The 19,187-nt window shown below is 44.3% G+C and overlaps 1 protein-coding gene and 1 non-coding gene across 3 annotated transcripts in view; one reads left to right on the top strand and one right to left on the bottom strand.

The window, feature by feature from the left end:
- pde1ca (phosphodiesterase 1C, calmodulin-dependent a) overlaps positions 1–19,187 on the top strand; it is a 144,540-nt gene that overhangs the window by 58,067 nt on the left and 67,286 nt on the right. The window contains exons 1-2 of one of the 2 annotated variants that reach the window (XM_036521202.1): positions 9,862–10,358; positions 15,577–15,603. The exons of the other annotated variant lie outside the window; for it this stretch is intronic. Coding sequence (XP_036377095.1) covers positions 10,258–10,358; positions 15,577–15,603 — 128 coding nt within the window. The 5' untranslated portion in view covers positions 9,862–10,257. Of the gene's footprint in view, positions 1–9,861; positions 10,359–15,576; positions 15,604–19,187 lie in introns of those variants that run through there. 2 annotated transcript variants of the gene reach the window in all.
- trnaq-cug lies at positions 7,987–8,059 on the bottom strand. Its single transcript has one exon. It is a non-coding gene; the product is annotated as a tRNA-Gln (tRNA).

Below are 19,187 nucleotides of genomic sequence, written 5' to 3'. Positions count from 1 at the left end.
TGAGAAAGAATTTTCCCACTGTGAAATCTGATGGAGGTTCATTATTTTTATTATGTCTCAGGGCTGTTGTGCATCTGTGGGTGCTGGTGCTTTTGTTAAAATAGAAGAATTTACAAGGTCCAGCGTGTACCAGGACATTTTGACCAAAATGTTCCTTCAGCTAAGAAGCTAAAGTGTGGCTGAAAATGGACTTTCCAGCATGACAGTAATCGAAAGTATACATCCAAACCTAAAAGGAGGTGGTTAACTGGCCGTAAAATATGATCATCTCAGTCCTCCAGCCCTTAGTCCAATCAAAGGTTTGTGGTTTGAACTCAGAAGAGTTCAGAAAAATCTGAAGGACCTAGAGCAAATCTGGAAGGGGGAATGGTTCAAAAATCCAATTCAGAGGGGCCAGAACCTCAAAAAACACTACAGGAAGTGCCTCATCATTGTAATCCATGCCAGAGGAAGATTTACAAAATGCTCATTTCAGGGATGTGAATAAATATGGCCCTTGTGTCTTCTGGAATAAAATAATCTAGTCTTTGTGAACAATACAACTTTGCTTTGTGTAATGATATTTACATTACATACAACAAAGCTGCATTAATAACTTTTTTAATAGCATTTTTAGGAGGAAAAGACAAACATACTCTTTATATGTATATGTTTAGTTCCTGTTTAGTCAGGGATATTACTTCACATGTTGGGCAACACACACACACACACACACACACACACACCTTCATGACAGTAAAGAAAGTTCCGTGCTTTTTAATTTTTTTCTTCTCTTTTTTCTTGTTTTCTGTCCAACTCATACAGGTGTCCTTTGTGATTTCCATTCTGCATTATTGTGTTAACCTTGCCTTTCTTTTTATGCCCCCCTCATCATGATAGCAGCATCAGCAACACACAGCACATCTAAATAGCATTCATCTGCTGACTCCCACGGTGCTAATAGCTTTCAGGAGAATGAAAATGGATGAGAATGGATCACAATTTAACAGAGGAATATTTATGCTTTTCCTCTCAAAAAATGAATTAGAGGGCCAGTTTTCTAGCTTTCATTACTAGATTGCTTCAAAGACAGCGCAGAAATACATAGATGTTTTTCAAAGGTAATACTTTCACTTGTTCATTGTAGGTGTGAATGAAATGTTCTCTCAGGTCCTTTGTATTGTCTTTTTGAAATATACAGAAACTACAGTAGATACTCAAACCATGATTTAAGTATTAAATGGATTTTAGCAAGCCCCATTAATGAGAATTGACTTCATTGACTTTGTTTCTGCAGTATTATGAAAAATGCCAATTTGGTCCATTTACAAAAAAAAATAAAATAAATAAATAAATAAATAAACACATGTAACCCTGATTGAGCACCGAAAGCACTTTCAGGAAGTTGAAATCAAGTTGTGATCATCAATGTAATATCTATAGAAATTCAAAAGAGAGCATAGCGTTGATTTTGCACGCCCACAAGGAACACCTGAGAACAACATAGTAACTGCAGCTCTCCCACAGAATGCATTACCACTGACTTACATGGTGCATGCCCAGGGAAAGTGTCATGTAATGGTCATAATCTTTTTTTGTCATTGTTATGTGAAAGGACAAGAGGGCGCCTTGTGGAAATAATTATCTTTTATCATCTACATCCATTTATCCATTCATTCATTCATTCATTCATTCATACATCTGCACATTTGTATTATCTGTTCATTTGGTGCTTATAACCTATTTATTAACTAAGTAATAGGGCACATTTAGTAAGCAGAGATTCATTTATAAGATGCATAGTATAAATTGATCCTTAAAATGATATCCGACCATGCTGTGTGTCGTGAGATACCCCCGTGTACTCCCCTGTGTTAAAGAGATGAATGATTTCACCACTTACAGATTAGGTAGTTGCCTATGGTCTTTTGAATACTCAGAGACACTGGAAGGCTGATTTTGAATTCATCACTTTTACTCCTTAAAAAACTTGCACGAAGCAATGTTCCCTCATTCCGTCATGCCATCCATCATTCATTCATTCATTTGTTCATTCATTCATTCATTCATCCATTCATTCAGGTTTATCCTAGATTACTCCAGCTATTTTCCTGTTTATACATTTTTGTCTTAAAATATCAACTTCAGCAACTCTCAATCTCTGATATATTTGGCCTTGTTATTCTCGCAATGGATGTAAGTTGTTTAAAGCAGTGAAACATCCGTAGAGGAGCACTAGTCATGTTACATGAAGTGAAAAAAGAACTAATGTACACAGTAATCAATTTTTAAAGCAAATCTTCAGAAGAATTTCTGGATGGGGTTGCATGAGATACTGTTCCCCTTCTTGGCATTTTGAGAAGAAACGACAGGCACCATTCCAAGCAGCTATTTTCAGTTCTGAGAGGTTCTGGAAAGGTTACTCTGAGGAAGATTAGTTTTTTTTTTATTTTTTTGTAGATCAACAAGCTTTGAGTCTTAGCTGCGCTGAGAAAAAAGGAAGACCTCGCTGTGCTGTGAAGGCTAAGCAATCAGTGTCTTAAATCTAGCTTGTGCGCAATGTTCTCACATTTATTTACAACTTTAAGTGAATGTGGCAGGTTAGCTGGACTCTCAGGGGTCAGCTGTGAGGGGGCCAAATTTAAAAAAACAAAAAAAAACTCAAAGCCTCAGATTGCATGGTCACATCTCATCTGATCTCATTTCACAGATGGATAAAGAAAAACCCTTTAGTTTTTCCTCCAGAGGTATGCGTATCTTATCACTGAAACACGTCACAAGTGTCATTTACATTATAGTCATATTGTATTGTCATCTTCCTGATTATAACCTCTCCTGGGATTTTGGAGAGAGTGTCTTGCTCTGATGAACGTGGAATGGTGACCTTTGAGTTGAGGTCATAGTGTGGGGACGTTTGTTTGTAAACGTCCTTTCAGTTAGGCAAACAGTGAATATTGAGAGATGAACTGAAGACGCTCCTAGGGAGAAGGGAGGAGTGCGCTACGGGAAGGGTTTTTTTCCGGGTGTGTGGAGGAGGGCAGGTTGGTGGGACTGGGCCAGGGAGAGGTGTGGTTTTGGGGAGATTTGGGGCCAGAGGGTGGCCAGTACAGTAGCAGGCTCTGTCCTCCCCATCCTTGGAGAAACCAGAATCAAATATCCCCTAAAAGGAGGAAATTTCTCCGGAAGCATTTGATGGGGAGGTGTGTGTGTGTGGGGGGGGGGGGGGGGGGGGGTACTGAAGCAGCTTCTGAGAAGATCAACCTATCAGCTCTGCTTTGAAAGGAACAGTGTGTGGCAGACAGAGAGGGGTCGGGAGGGGGTGGGGGTGGGGGGGGGGGGACCTGGTCGCTCTGCCAGCACATGAAAGCACAGAAAACAGCAGCCATCCTTTGAGCCGGGCCCCGGGGCCCCCTCCTGGTCCCCCTGCATCTGGTAATTGAAATGGGTGGGCTGACTCACCAACAAGAAGGAGAGACAAAGACAGAGAGAGAGAGGGAGAGAGAGAGAGAGAGAGAAGGAGAGAGAGAGAGAGAGAAGGAGAGAGGGAGAGAAAGAGGGAAAGACAGAGAGAGAGAAACAGAGAGAGAGAAAGAAAGAGAGAGAAGAAGAGGCCGAGAGTGATAGAGAGAGAGGGGGAGAAATGGAAAAGAGGAAGAGTGAGAGACAGAGGAGGGAGATGAAGAAAAGGACTCGTGCTGTTTTTGGAATGCACGTGGCTCCCGGCTTTGCGTCATCACAACCCCTCCCCCTACCCCCCATGCTTTTTGCTCCACTTGGCTTTCCTCTTTTGACTTTTTTTAGATCACCTGTTTCCACTGAAGTTAGAATTCCTTGACTAAAGTGATTTTTGTCTCTTCTTTTTTTAAATAGTAGTTATTTAGTCATTTGTGTCACTACTGTAGGGCTCAGATTTTTCAGTTGTCATTCATAATAAAATGAAGGCTTTTTACATGAAGGACACAGAGTAGGCGTGCATGTGTGTGTGGTCTACAGCATATGGTGGATTTTCACTCTGTGTGGGTCACCAAAGGACTGGGGACCTTTCCCTACATTTAATCAAAACTGCTAAATCATCTTCAGGTTAAAAAACATTATCCTTATGCAGCATCACAAAGTGACTTATTCCTTAAAGATTGCTTTGCATGGTTGATTGAGTGAGGGGGTGGGTCAGTTTATCATATTACGGTGCCAGATTATTCTGTGAAGACTTTCTTTTTACCTGAATAGCACTGTTTCTGAAGATGATTCGGCGGCTGGGATTGAATCCAGGTCTCTCTGCATTGTAGGACTTCTGAGTCGATCCCAAACAGAGACAGCTGCCTCTCGTCTTAAAAAAAAAAAAAAATGGCCGGATTTAAAGCCTCTGTTGGTGAATGAGAGGGGAGTGAGAGGGGTAGTCGCCTATGGCTGCCATGGCTGGGAAGTAGACAGGGGTGAGGGGGTTGTGGGACCCTCAGAGTACCTCATGTACAGAGCAATTGGCCCCTGCTTCGTACCACATGACAGCATGCAGATCTGCCAGCTTGGTGAAGCCTCCCGGGGAAAGGTGTGACGGTGTTTACCTAACACCGCGTGCGTGGCCGAGTGCCGTGATGGTGGTGGTGGCATGATGGGGCCTGGGGTTATGTGCCGCTCCGGGCAGTGATTTCACTCCCTAATTGCCAAGCCAATTCAAGCTCCACAGTAAGTCACCATGGACAAGGTTGTACTCAGCGGTAGCAAGTAAGGTTTAACCTATTAGTTCACCAGATTAGGAAATACAGAAAAAATGTTGTACATAATCATTGCCTCTGTCCCAGGCATAGACAGAGGATATTACATTAGGTTATCGTCATTTAGCAGATGCTGTTATTCAGAGCAACTTATAAGGGTTACAATTTTTACATGTCATGCATTTATACCGTTAGCTAATTACAGAAGAAGGGAGTTGAAGTACCTTGCGCATGGGTACAGCAGCGCCCAAGTAGGGAATCGAACCAGCAACCTTTCAGTAACAAGGTCTGCTCCTTACCATTGTGCTACACAGCCACTCTGAATTCAGCTGTTATTTGAACTTGCAGAAAGATGGTAAATGTTTTTCATCAACACAAAGCATTTTTGGCATTTGCTGAACTCACCAATTTTTGAAGTTAAACGGTAACACAGAAGTTTCATTTATTTGTGAAATAAATTTCAGGACAAATATTGACTGTATCAAGAGGAGTTACCGCAGGGATCTCAGGCATTCTCCTTTGGGCACAAAAAAGCATAGTTAAATAAATAATATTCATTTCAGACCGAACTTTGAAATGAGTAACATGATGCAGTTTGACACCCATCATTAAGATAAGACCATAAAATTTCCTGTCAGACTTGGATCAAAATATTGTCTGCATGGTCCTGGGAGGCGATAGGGGCGGGTAGTGCTAATGGCTTTTTGGTTATTTTTGTTTTTCCTTAAGTCATTAGGCGGAAATATCGACTGCAGCGCAAATATCTGATGTAATTATATGAAAAAAAAATCACAATCAGGGCCGGGGCTGGTATCAGATGTCCCAGAATGAATTAAGTTTTCCATTCACTGGATGAAACCTTGCCATCCGTCTCCTTTTGCTTTGGGAGACATTGTGTTGATTGTTGACTTACAGCAGATCAGAGGATGTCAAAGCTGGGTGATGCAAGCCCTCTAACCCCCACTGACTGACTCCTGGGTTCAGCAAACACCGCAGATTTTAAAGGAAAGTGCTTTACAAAAAATACTGAGAATATGACTGACATGACTGACATCATGTTAATCCAGTGGTCAAATCAAGGGTGTAAGTTCATCTCGTGTTCTGATTCTTGATTCTGACACAGTGTGTGAGTCCAAAGCCCAAACACATGCTCTAATGGACACCAGTTACTTCTAGATGCATCAGAGGTGAAGTCGCAATATGCTTTTTCCATCTACTTTGTGTTTGGCTATTTTGTCACAGCTCCTTGTCCAATTAAATAATAATAATAATAATAATAATAGGCTCTGCATGTGTAGTGTGGTAATCTGGTTTTTCTGCATCCCTGCAGGGAGAGGGGCTTTGGCGTTTTCCTCGTAATGAAAGTGGCATACATCCTCTTAGCCTGGCCTCTGTGCCACTCAGCGCAGCCTCCCGATAACATGGATAATCCTCCCCCCGCAGGAAGCGGACGCAAGATGGCCTTTTATCGCCAGATTATATTTCCCACAGAGCGCCCCGTCTTCAAAGAACTGAGAGCTCCCCTGCATAAAACAAAACAAAACAAAGCGAAAATATTACACTCAGAAAGAGTCTACACTATAATCGGACACACCGGGCGTCTTTGAATACCCACCTGAAGAATATTTAGACTGAAGGTCCCGTTTGACTCTGCGGTGTACATAACAAAGGCTGCTGCGCTGGAAATGTAACCCTGTGAAAGGTGTCATAGCCAAATTGCTTCAGTAATTATTCGTTCTTATCAGTGGATATTATGTTAAAATGTACGCTGTCTAAGCCTTTGTGCAAAAGTTCATCAGATTGTAGGGAGGCTAACACACTCACAAGTAAACTCAATTATGTTTTAGAAATTATCTGCGGCCAAATACTGCAGGCAAGTTATGAGATCTGTTCCAGATGGATCAATATATAGATATATTCTTTTTCATCAGAATGTTTGTTTTTTCCTCACTGAAAAAGTGGAACCAGAGCAAGGAGAACTTTTGCAAAAAGATTTAGTCATCAGTGAGATATACAAATCCGTTAATGATGTCAAAAGACACATGGACAAAATACAAATCTGTCCTGCATTCAGCACTGTTGGTTCACTATGAAATTATGCATAGCTGATGACTGTAGGCTTGGTTTTATTGCATAGTACTGTGTATTAATCCCACTGCTTTCATGGATTCCTGCTGTGTGCATATCCTGGCTAGGAGCATGACATCACAATGGTCCCTGTCACATGCAGTTATCAGGACTTGACTGTACTCAGCACGACTGTTTATCATTAACAGCGGCTGTCCATCAAAATAGTAACCATTCGCTTTGAGGTTTCTTCAGTCGTGTCTAGACTAGAGTCCCGCCACGCAGAATGAATGTCACCCATTTTGTGCGCCTCTGTCCTTTTCGCAAAGCATGAGTCTGTCGTGGAAGATTTTCAGAGCGAGAAACTCGACACAGTAAGCCTGAGAACAGGGGAGATTTCTTCCAGTCTGCTGTCAATCAGGCCGAGCCCACGCCGCAGCACGGTTTGTGTGGAACAGCTTGTACCGCGATAAAGAGGGACTTCCTCACGCGAAGCTTCCTGGCTGTTTGTTTGTGCCTGACATTTCCCATAAGGCCGTGCCTGGGTCGGCCGCAGTCCACAGGCCGGCACTGTTTGGACCTGTTGTTGTTAATCACCTCTTCTTCACGCTCTGAATGCGTGGGCGGCTCGCGTCGGTGATTTCCCCGCTTTCTCTGCGCTGATATCTGCACATGCAGAGGTGAAAGGAGGAGCGTCAATAGGGAGATATTCAAAAACATGTACGTAAAATATCTTTCGAAAATGTGTTTAAGCGGTGGGGCAGCTGGACAATTGGGTCATAACACTGAATCAGAAAGGAGTGAGTACCTGTGACTTTTAATAAAAAGGAGCTCTGTTATCAAAATAAAAGGTCTCTTGCTGAATTTTAGCCCAAGAAGTGGGACATTTTGAACTTTGGCCCCTCTCTTGATTTTACCGTGAATGGCAAGGAGAGACCACCAACTTTTTGGTTACTACACCCCAACTGGCGGGAAGAGAACTACATTACATTATTGTCTTTTAGCAGACGCTTTTATCCAGAGCAACTTACATAGGTTTTAGATTTAGATAGATATGTACTGAGGCAATTGTGGGTTAAGTACCTTACCTTACCCAAGGGTACAGCAGCAGTGCCCCAGCAGGGAATCAAGTGTTAGACCTCTGATAATATAAAAAAACCAACAGAGCAGTACCTCAAGCCAATATATCACTTTTTCACTTCATGTTTCTCAGTGCACTTAAACTACTCAACCCAGGTGGGACTCAAACCCACAATCCCCAGCTCCAGAGGCTGATGCCTTATCCATTAGGCCACTGGGTCTAGCACCTGAGATGGCCAGATTTCAAGAGGTGTGTTTTGTTTGTGCGTTATCAAGCAAGGCTGAAACAGGCCTGCCCCCATGCTGTAGACAAAAATGACATACTTCAACATCTGCATTGCATAATTAGCAGGACTTGGGGTGCAAAGAATATGGCATAGGCTTCTCCTGAAAGTTTTCTTTGTCTTGAACAGTGCATTAGGCCTGTGCCTGATAAAACTTGCACATTGATATCATATTTGCATGTGAGAAATTAAAACTTATTTCAAAAATTTGACTTTTCTACTATATGGATTTTCTGTGACAGATTCTCGCAACTTTCTCATGATGTCCACTCTGTGTCTCCTCAGTGTTTTCACTGTACTTGCATTACACTTCAGCCTGACTAGGTTATCGGAACATCCTTACAACATTCTCATTGTCTTCTTTCTCAGATCAGATTACAGTGGAACAGAGAGACCCAGACATTGCCGTGATTCTCTACGCAGTTTGACTGAACTTTCACTGAACTAATTCTCTCACAAAGTGCTCAATGCTCTTAGTAGACCAGAGAGAAGTGTCAGTGTAGCTGCAGTCTCTGACAACTCTGTATTGCTATTGTTCAGTCTTGTCCTTTCCGAAATGTTGTGTGTGTGTGTATAAATATATATATATATATATATATATATATATATGTATATATATATATATATATATATATATATGTGTGTGTGGTTTTGATAATATTTACTATGCTGCTTCATGCCATTAAAGCATATTTGATTTTATGAATCTGACAGTAACAAGGAGAGAAAAGGCTAAAAAGAGAGGGAGAGAGAAAGTGACAAAGAAATAGAGAGACATACAGACAGAGAGAGAGACATAGAGTGAGAGATAGACAAGGTTTTGTACAGAGATTGTATTGAAACAGGTTTTTAGGTGTAATTTAGTTCTGTGATGCTCTTTTTCTGTCTCTCTCTAGATCTCCTCCCATTTCTGTCTCTCTCCCTCTCTCTCTCTCTCCGTCTCTGTCTTGATGCATCTGTCTGTCTGTCTCACTTCCTCTCTTTCTCTGTCTCTCTCTCTCATTCCCCTGGCTGAGTCTTTGTTTCAGTCTCCCACTCCAGGCGGAAGAGACCTCTCAGCTGTCACTATTTCGGGGTGAGCTCTGTGTGTGTGTCATAGAAAGACAGAGTGTGCTGCTCTGCCACTGTTCACCGGAATGTGGGCAGTGAATCAGATCACATCTGAACCCTCAAGTCCACTCACGTGTCTGTGTGTGAGTGTGTATGAGTGTGTGTGTGTGTGCATGCATATGTATGTGTATGTGTGTTTGTCTATCTGTGTGTATGTGTATGCATATGTATGTGTGTGTGTGTGTGTGTGTGTGTGTGTGTGTGTGCGTGTGTGGAATTTCCACGCCCTTTCCATTTACACGCCATAGCAGCTCAATTGGCAGAAGGCTGGATTCCCTCTATTCGTGTCGCTCTCTCTCTCTTTCCCTCTCTCCCTCCCTTTCTCCCTTTCTCTCTCTCTCTCTCTCTTTCTCTCTCTCTCTCTCTCTCTCTCTCTCTCTCCCTCTCTCTCTGCGCCGGATTGTTATTGATTGCGTAGCACAGATACATGTGTCTACGGTGCAGCAGCAGCAGCAGCATTAGCGGCAGCCGTGGCGGCCCCCTAATCCCCGCTGTGCATTGTATTCATCAGAGAACGCGTGCCCCCTCCTCCCATGCGCCCCCCCTCCCACTGCCCCCCCCCCCCCCCCCACTCCACTCCAAGCACCGCTGCCTGCTGCCCGCTGCACACGCTCACTGTGCACCTGAAACCCGAGCTGGTGACACGCGCTCTCTGAGCTGAGGGGGCCACTCACGTACACGGAGACAGAGCAGCGGGGGAGAGAGAGAGAGAGAGAGAGAGAGAGAGAGAGGGGCAGAGACAGGGAGGGGAAGAAGGATGACTGGAACTGTCCCAGCACCACCGCCAATACCGCCACCGCCACCACCTCCGCCTCCTCGGCACTAGCAGGGGGAGAGGGAACCAAGGGGGAAAAAGGGACTCCTCCAAAAAACAAACACCAACTTCCCCTCCGCTGCTCCATCAACCAAGGGTTCCTCAACCACCCCTCTCTGTATCATAATTTTACTTTTTATTTTTTTAATTTCATTTTATTTGTTATTTTGCTTTTAATTATTGATTTTTTTTGCCACTGCTGGAAAAAGTCATGGAATCTCCCACCAAGGAAATCGAGGATTTTGAGAGCAACTCACTGAAGTACCTGCAACCAGAGCAGATTGAGAAGATTTGGCTTCGGCTTCGAGGACTGTGAGTAGAGTTTGTTAAATACCGTTTACTTTCAATGTGCATTTGTGTGTGTGTGTGTGTGTGTGTTTAATTTCTATTGCACTTGTGCTTTACTCCTTCCTCTCACAGTCTGCGCAAGTGTTGTGTTTACATGCATGTGTTTGCAGGCATGTGTGTATACGATTTCCCCATGAAACCTGTAGCATCTGTCTCTGAATATATGAGAAAAAACAATACTTGTAAATATGATGCCGCTCCATTACTGACACATCAGTTTCATCTGAAACACACTGAACATTCCTCTTACTCGTGTCTAGCCTGTGTAGTTCGTACCCATCTGCGAGTCTCTCACTTGGCCGTTTTCTGCATTTGTGAAGTTTTCCTAATGTGTGGACTATACTGTAACCCACTGACTTTACCCAGGGGTAAGAGGTTAGAGGTCAATCATATAGAGAGAGACTGAAGAGAGAACTGAAATTCAAACTGAGAGAGAAACTTCTCAGAAATAGGGTGAGGGAGTTTTGCTTATCTGAGGATTTTAGCTCCATGCTGATCTCACATCCCCCTCAGCAACTGTCCGAACCTTATTATCAGATTAGTGGGAACCAAAGTTCAAGGTCCAATCAGTTTAATGCAGCGGAAGAACAACGATGGTGAGGGAGTGACAGAGTGGAAGAGAGAAGATTAAGCACTGTTTCCTTTAGAGCGCTTCCTTGCTCATTAAACGGCACTTCTCAAATGAATTTTTTTAAAAAAGCACTTGCTTACGGGACATTGAAAGAAGTCCGTGTGATGTTGTTCCAGTGCGCAGACAGATGGAGTTGAAATTCACAGCTCGTTGCAGCTCTTCTCTGTGATTGATTGAGCTTATCGATGAACATGCCGCTTTGAGATAACACCCTCCCTCCGCCTCGCCACTCATCACAAATCATTTGTATTTTGCATGTCATTTATTTGATCCTTGTTTATGTTATGATCTTTAATACAGATGAAAGCAGTTGAAGTTAAAGCAAAAAAAAAAAAAACTTGACAAGGTCTGAGGAGAATAGCATAGTGTTTCTGACCACTTGCGGCTGCAAAAGGCAAATGCAAACCCACCCTGTGCTGTGCATGTTGTTGTTGACTCTCTCTTTCCTGTGTTGTGGATGTTGTTTTTGACTCTTCCCTGTGCTGTGGGTGATATTGTTGACTCTCTTTTACCTGTGCTGTGCATGTTGTTGTTGACTCTCTCTTTCCTGTGTTGTGGATGTTGTTTTTGACTCTTCCCTGTGCTGTGGGTGATGTTGTTGACTCTCTTTTACCTGTGCTGTGCATGTTGTTGTTGACTCTCTCTTTCCTGTGTTGTGGATGTTGTTTTTGACTCTTCCCTGTGCTGTGGGTGATGTTGTTGACTCTCTTTTACCTGTGCTGTGCATGTTGTTGTTGACTCTCTCTTTCCTGTGTTGTGGATGTTGTTTTTGACTCTTCCCTGTGCTGTGGGTGATGTTGTTGACTCTCTTTTACCTGTGCTGTGCATGTTGTTGTTGACTCTCTCTTTCCTGTGTTGTGGATGTTGTTTTTGACTCTTCCCTGTGCTGTGAGTGTTGTTGTTATCTCCTTCCTGTGTGCGTGAGAGTCTTATTCTCTCATTGTTTATAATCTTTATAATCTAACAAGAGCCCTTCCATTTAGAATCTCTGTAATGCCAGTAGTGTCAGCGCCTCTCAACAGCTGTTCAGTAGAGAAATGCAGGGATGTGCGTGTGTATGACTGTTTGTCTGTTTGTGTGTGTGTGTGTGTGTGTGTGTGTGTGTCGGGGTCAGGTCTCTCTGTGATCTCAGTTTTATCCCCTCTCTCGGGCATGTGTCCCGGCCCCCGGGCCTCCGGCTTGCGCCGCTAATCCTCCTTATGAGTGATGAATCAACAAGGAATGGAGTGGAGCACAGCTGCCGTTCGCCCCCCCTGCGGCTCACGTCCGCACACCTCACGCCTATCACCGATTGATAGATTAAACACGCGCCGTCATTTCTGCTGCCTCTAATCGCTTTGATGCCCCTGCATTCGTTAAAGGCCCTGCGAAACGAGGAAGAGGGGGAGGGAACCAATTCCAGACCCCCTCTCCGCATCATCCCTTATGGCTTTTTTTTTTTTTTTAGGAATATTTGATCACTGCTGTTATAGCCCCTCCATGTCCCCTGAGTAAGTGCCGTGTGTAATGGCTCGGTGATTCACGTTGCGCCTCGTGAATAAAAGCAAAATAGAAGAGCGGGAGGAGGACATAAACGCTTTGAGTCTAATCTACGCGGTCGTAAATCTGGGGGGGGGGCTCGGGCTGCGAGGCGCGTTAACATCACCTGTAATGGCTGCGGTGAGTGGCATTGGGGGCGGCCCTCGGCAGATCCGGTGAAATTTTTTGGGAGGGGCGGGAGCGGTCGTTTGGCTGGGAGCACGGGGACGCAGTGTAACGACACGCTTTTGCCACCTGAGCAAGAATGATGAGGAAAACGCAGTGACGCTCCTGAAAAGAATCCCAGATGTCCCCCGGCGGCTCGGAGTCATGCGCTCCTCGAGTCACGCGTCTCAGAGGAGGATTCCTTTTCATTCTCGGTATGGTGATGCTTCACAGAAATTATTTGTACCTCTGGGATGGGAGGTAAAACTGCATGCTGAAAGTGTATCCCCTATATAAGGGTATCTACTACCCAAATTATAACTGATATTAATACCAATATTACCTTTGGCTATTACTGTTGCTCCTGGTTCTTACCGCTAGTCCACACTGTCGCCCTGCCAATAGAAGTTTTTACATATCCGTGTGCTTCATGCTGTCTCTCACCTGTGAGCCATCGCTGATACAGGTATGATCAGGTATGAGGCACATCACAGAAGACACAACGCCACCGAAATCATAAACCCGACATCCATCAGACCCCACCCCTGGCTCTAGTTTTCTCAGTGGCTGCATTTAGCCCCTTCCTGATCCCAGATCAGTGGGCTACGCTCGCGAAGCCGTTTGTGGTCAGCTCCAGACACGCTCTTCCAAATCACAGTTTTAAAATGGCAATCCCATCTTCCCGCTGCTCCGATGACTCATCATTCGGCTTCCTGACAGCCAAATCTGTCATCGCAAAGCTTCTTCCAGTTTGGGAGAGCCAATGTAAAAGTAAAAAAAGAAAGAAAAATAAAAAAGACACACTGTGAATCTAAATAATTTCAGCAAATCTCACTGACTGAAGGCGCTTACAGTGAAAGCTTCAATTAGCCAATCAATCTGTTAGTCTATTTATCAATTTTGAAAACATCCAAATGTGTATTTTTGTAGCATCCTCGCATTTGAGTTCTCAAAAAAAACTGATTTAAAAAACTGGTTTAAAAAAGTCACTGCTTTACATCAACTTCACCTTCACAACACATATGTTACACATTCATAGGTTAAACATGAGATAGTAACCTGCATGTAATTACACATGATGGATGCTTAATATGGCTATTATATCACTCTTATGTAGCGCCTATAAATGTGTTATATAATGCAAAGTATTAGCAAAAAACACACATAAGGCTACTAAAAAGACTCTGCTGCTGTACCTCTCTGAGGTATACTGTAGGAGAATAAAAATTACATTACAGAATCATCGTTTAGCAGATGCTCATATCCAGAGTGACTTACAGTTTTACAGGTTACAGTTTTTACATGTTATCCATTTATACAGCTGGATATTTACACGGGCAGTACCTTGCCCAAGGATATAGTGGTAGCGCCCCAGTGGGGAATCAAACCAGCAACCTTATGGTTACAAGCTCTGCCCCTTACCACTATGCTACACTGCCACCCAAAATATACAAATTTATATATTGATATAAATATATAAATTAGGGCTTGAATAGTGTCATGCTCACACTCAATGGTTTGGGAGTGTTGTTAGCACACTCTGTTGCTCATTTATCTTAAATGGATACACTTATGTTCTCTTGTGCTGGAAGTCACTCTGGATAAGAGCATCTGCTAAATTAATGTAATGTAACGTAATATGTAATAAGTTTTCACCACAGATTGCTAACTTTCCGTTTATCAGATAAGGATGGACGGCCATGTTTCCAGCTGTAGAGGTGATAGGATCAGTGTGAAGGCTGCAGGGAGACAGAGCAGAGTGTGTTAGAGAGGCCGTTATGAATCGCTCTCGTTACGCTGAGTGGCGGATCTGCGCGGGGCACTGGGGCGGAAGCGAGGTTACCATGGCGTTATGGTTCAGGAGCGGAAGAGGGGAAAGACGCAAAGACAATACGGGGGGTCAGAGGGGGGCACCCGCTGCGTCTGGGCTCTCAAAACGACGGTGATCGTATCATACCTAAGCTGCCGGCAGGATGAATGCCGTGGCCTTTTATGATACACAGGTCTCTCTCTCTCACACACACACGCGCGCACACACACACACACACACACGCGGCCTTTTACGGAAGGCAGGTCTCTCTCACACAGAAAAACACACCCCTAGACCCTTCCCTGCTTCTACTGTTGTAGGACTAGTATTAGCACTGGTACTGACATTGGCACTGGTATTAATACTGGTACTGCTACTGGTACTGGTACTCAAACTGGCACTGGTGCTGATACCGGTGTTGGTACTGGTACTGGTACTGGTACTGGCATTGGTATTGGTATTAGTATTGGTATTGGAATTGATATTGATACTGATACTGACATCAGTACCCACACTGGCGCGGGGACTCTGAGCCACTGCTTGGTGGTTGTGCTTGTTTATATGGGGGTGTCAGTGTTACGGTTCCCCAAAGGACACACAGCTGCATAGAACCTGTGTGTCTGACACAAAGCACTTTTCCTCACTGATATGTCCACACAAAGATACAGAATGCTGCACTCAAAAAGCAACAATGCCACGTTATACTCAGTCACACCGTGGAAACAAGTGAACTATAGCCTGAGCAAAGACAGGGTGTCAATATTTGTATATATACATACATACAATGTACATATAATACAAACATACATACAAAGTTATTTTATACATGTATTCTTTATTGGTTCAATGTAGGGGGAGCTGGACGTCAATACTGTTTTCCTGTCATTTTGTTGCATCTTGCCACCGGCTTATTGGCTTTGTAATGGTCACCTTTGAAGAGTGCTTTACGTATGCATGCAGACAGAGCTGAAACCTACTGCAGTTACCCTGAATGCATTATAAAGGAAAACACAAGCAAAGACGCAGTAATAAACCAGATTTCTTGTTTTTCTTTGCAGGAGGAAATACAAGAAGACATCACAGAGGTAAGACACAGAGAAGTGCACAGACTCGGTCCCGGACACCTCCTTTTTATTACGAGGGGTGGAGCAAGGCCTGCCAGATCAGAGGCCAGGGAGGGGCAAGCTGACCCCACCCAGGTGGAACACGCCCATCTGTGAACTCAGCTAAACTGCATTGTACACTGGATACTGTATGTAGCACAGGCACCGGGTGTTGTAAGGTGCGAGGTGCTCAATGTTTGTCCCTCAGCCTCAAATAAAACTCTTAAACCACGAGGCCGCAGGTTTAAAGCCTTGATCAATCATTGCTGTCACATCCCTTGAGGGAGTTTTCTTTTAGCATGACAGGCACATTTTTCTGCAAGCGTTCTTAAACTTACATGTCTTCAGTAAATAAGATAAAATGAGTGATGTGAAACAAATCAAGCCGTGTAACTGCTCTTGATTTATTGAAGTTCCAAGTGAAGATTAGGGAGGAGAGTTCTCAGGCAATCAATATGCAATTAACCAAACCTAGATAAACCAGTTCTATCTACGAGTATAAACATCCCTTTGACAACTTCCTTTCAGCATATTTCAGTTGTTCACAGCATCCCTCCTCCACCCCATCTCCCCCCTCTCATTTCCTTGTTTATGATGTCCATACAGGGGGTCAATAAGCTTGTCCTTATGTCCAGTTGAAATGCCTAGATTGGACTCCAGAGCAAAGATCACTAACCCGTATCATAAAGCCAACCTCTTTCTGACGGATATAGTCACATTGTCTGCGTATATTTTATGTATCTGCATACTGTTTATGACTTGGATTTTATGTCATGGGTCACTCAGCTGTTCTCAGATCAGTTAGGAGAGTCATTAATATGGTGATGTTTTGTTTGAGTCACATTGTGTCCCCGCCCCCCCAGCCCCCCTCCCAGGGCCTGGCCCGGCCTCAGGTTCCGCATGCAGAATGTTGCTGTCACTCACGTCAGTCAGAGCTCGTCAGGCCAAGGGAAGCTTCCGCGTGACGAACGAGCTGCAAACAACAGCATCGCGCGGCGGCGCCTTTGTAACTGACGTTTAATTTATTTCATTTACTCTAAACGAGGGAGAGAAAAGCAGGATGAACACCTTCATCGGCGTGAGGGAATGGTTTTGAGTCATTAATCTGGGTGGGGGGGGGGTGTTATTGGCGCTGGGGTTGGAGGAGCCCTCTCCTCAGGCAGTGCTGGGCACACCGTCCCGGCTGCTGCTCTGAGTGATGGGATGTGTGCAGGGTGTTGTAATTATGCCGTAATGAATTGCCTGAGCAAAAATCCAGGGGGTTGTGTGGAGCGGAGGATGGTAATGTGGCATGCAGGAGAGGGGTGTGTGTTTGTGTGTGTGCGTGTGTGTGTGCATGCATGCGTGTGTGTGTGTGTGTGTGTGTGTGTGTTGGGGTCTGTGTCATGCTCTGTGTGTGTGTGTGTGTGTGTGTGTGTGTGTGTGTGTGTGTGTGCATGCATGCGTGTGTATGTGTGTGTGTGTGTGTATGTGTGTGTGTTGGGGTCTGTGTCATGCTGTGTGTGTGTGTGTGTGTGTGTATGTGAGATGGGGGGTGGTAGGTAATCAGAAGGTAATCAGGATCTGAACTGTAGATGGTTTACTTGTTATTCTGTCTGAGTCATTCCTAGGCTGCTGTAAACACTCGAAGCTACATATACACAAAGTGCCACGCAAAAGCGGCAATACAGCTGCCACAAACACCCGCAAACCGGCGCACAGAGCGCCAATGCAGACGCCACACGCACTCAACAGAGGCATGCATACAACACAGTCACATGCAAAAGATCAGAGTGCTAGCACAGCATGCATATAAAGACACACACACACACATACACACACACACCTATGCAAAACATGGGACTTGGTGGTAGTTCCCAGAGGGGCAGACATGTTGGCGCTCATTGGACGCGTGCACACTCTGTGTGACGCACTGTCGGATTTGATACCCAGAGGGACGAGTCCTCATCTGCTCTGATTCCAGGGTGCGGGCGGGTGGGGTGTTGGGGGTGGCCAGGGGTGAAGGGGGGTTTTGGTCATGAATGTAAAAGCCTGCCCTCCAAAGATGTGTGCGGAAGGGCAGAGATGGGATTTCTGTGCCAGTCTGTGCCAGAAAAAGCTGAGGGGCTAACTGGCACACGCCATCCGGCTCAATCAGAGGAGAAAAAGAGCCTGTGCACATTTATTATCACCTAACACACCGTATCATCCCTCCCACAAATAACTCTGCCTGTGCCGCGCTGTTTCACCTCCGATACCGCTCTTTCAATAGCCTAATTACCTGCTGAGATTGTGCTTCAATGCCCTGCAGTCTTATTTGAAATGGTTTCAGCTCTTGTTTTGTTTTGATTTTTTCTTAAATTAATGGGGAGCAGAGTTCAGTTACTTTTACTCTGAGAATGAGCACTGTGAAAATAATTATTGTATGTTTACATTTGAACATTATCGTTATGAATAGAACACTTTGTCATTGCATGTTCAAACATGCACCGTAATGTAAAAGGTCACCTTTCTCGTGAGCTCTAACAGTCCAACTTATGCCACGTTTCCCCACACAAATAGCTGGAATAGAGCAAGCATCTCATGCACCGAAGTGGGTGTCTAACACAGTCACTGGTACTGGGGAGAGAGGAAGGAGAGAATTTTTTGTGATTCCAAGGCTGCTTGAGTAAATGGGATTTTTACACTTCCAGTAAACGCTGATGGCACTGCCAGCTGTTGGGTTGATAATGTTCTTTTTTTGAGCAGTGGAATGACCTTGGCATTAAACAAGCTGTTTTGGACTCCCCTCACAAAAAAATTAGGTTACATGTGTCTGTGTGAATAGGAGTGTGTGTGTGTGTGTGTGTGTACAATGTGTGCATGCATGCATGAGCATATTTGTGTGTGAGTTTACCAGCTTATTCTAAAGTTTTGATGGCAGTGCTTTTTCATTCACAGTGGTGCTGCAGTAGACCTTTTTGTTGGCACTCCCTGGGTCTTTGCTCGATGTTAACAGCTGAATGCGGTTTGCCATCGACCACTGGCTCTCTCTCTCATGTGTCCTGCAACCACACCTCTGTGAAACCTGCCCTCAGCATGAAAACGCCAGCAGCCTCCTCTTATAGTCACACGGCTCGAGTGAGATGTTCGACTTTGATTACATCCTCCAAAATTCCCACAACTCCTGGGAAAAAGCACCTGGATTCCAGGTAGTTTGGCGGTAGGCAAAAGCTATTTTGGTAAAACTATTATCAATTACATTGTGAGAAATTGCAGCAACTGCTGGGAGAAAAAAACACCAGGATTCTGGGTAATCTGGGGACTAAAGAGACTTCAGTAAAACCGTGCCTATATGAATTGCGTCCGCGCACCGTCGCGTGGCTTCACAGCAGGAGCTTGTCAGTGGATTACACGGCTGCATTTCTTGGACGTAAAGCAGAAATGTGTGCACAGACACATGAGCCACAATGCTACTTGGGAAAGGACCCAGTGAAGCACAGTGATGTTTCTGAGAGGACTCAGTGAGGCTCAGTGATGTTTCTGCGAGGACTCAGTGAGGCTCAGTGATGTTTCTGAGAGGACTCAGTAAGGCTCAGTGATGTTTG

Source organism: Megalops cyprinoides, chromosome 2, assembly GCF_013368585.1.
Source record: "Megalops cyprinoides isolate fMegCyp1 chromosome 2, fMegCyp1.pri, whole genome shotgun sequence".
NCBI classification, from domain to species: Eukaryota; Metazoa; Chordata; class Actinopteri; order Elopiformes; family Megalopidae; genus Megalops; species Megalops cyprinoides.
This window is presented reverse-complemented; position numbering and strand designations above follow the sequence as displayed.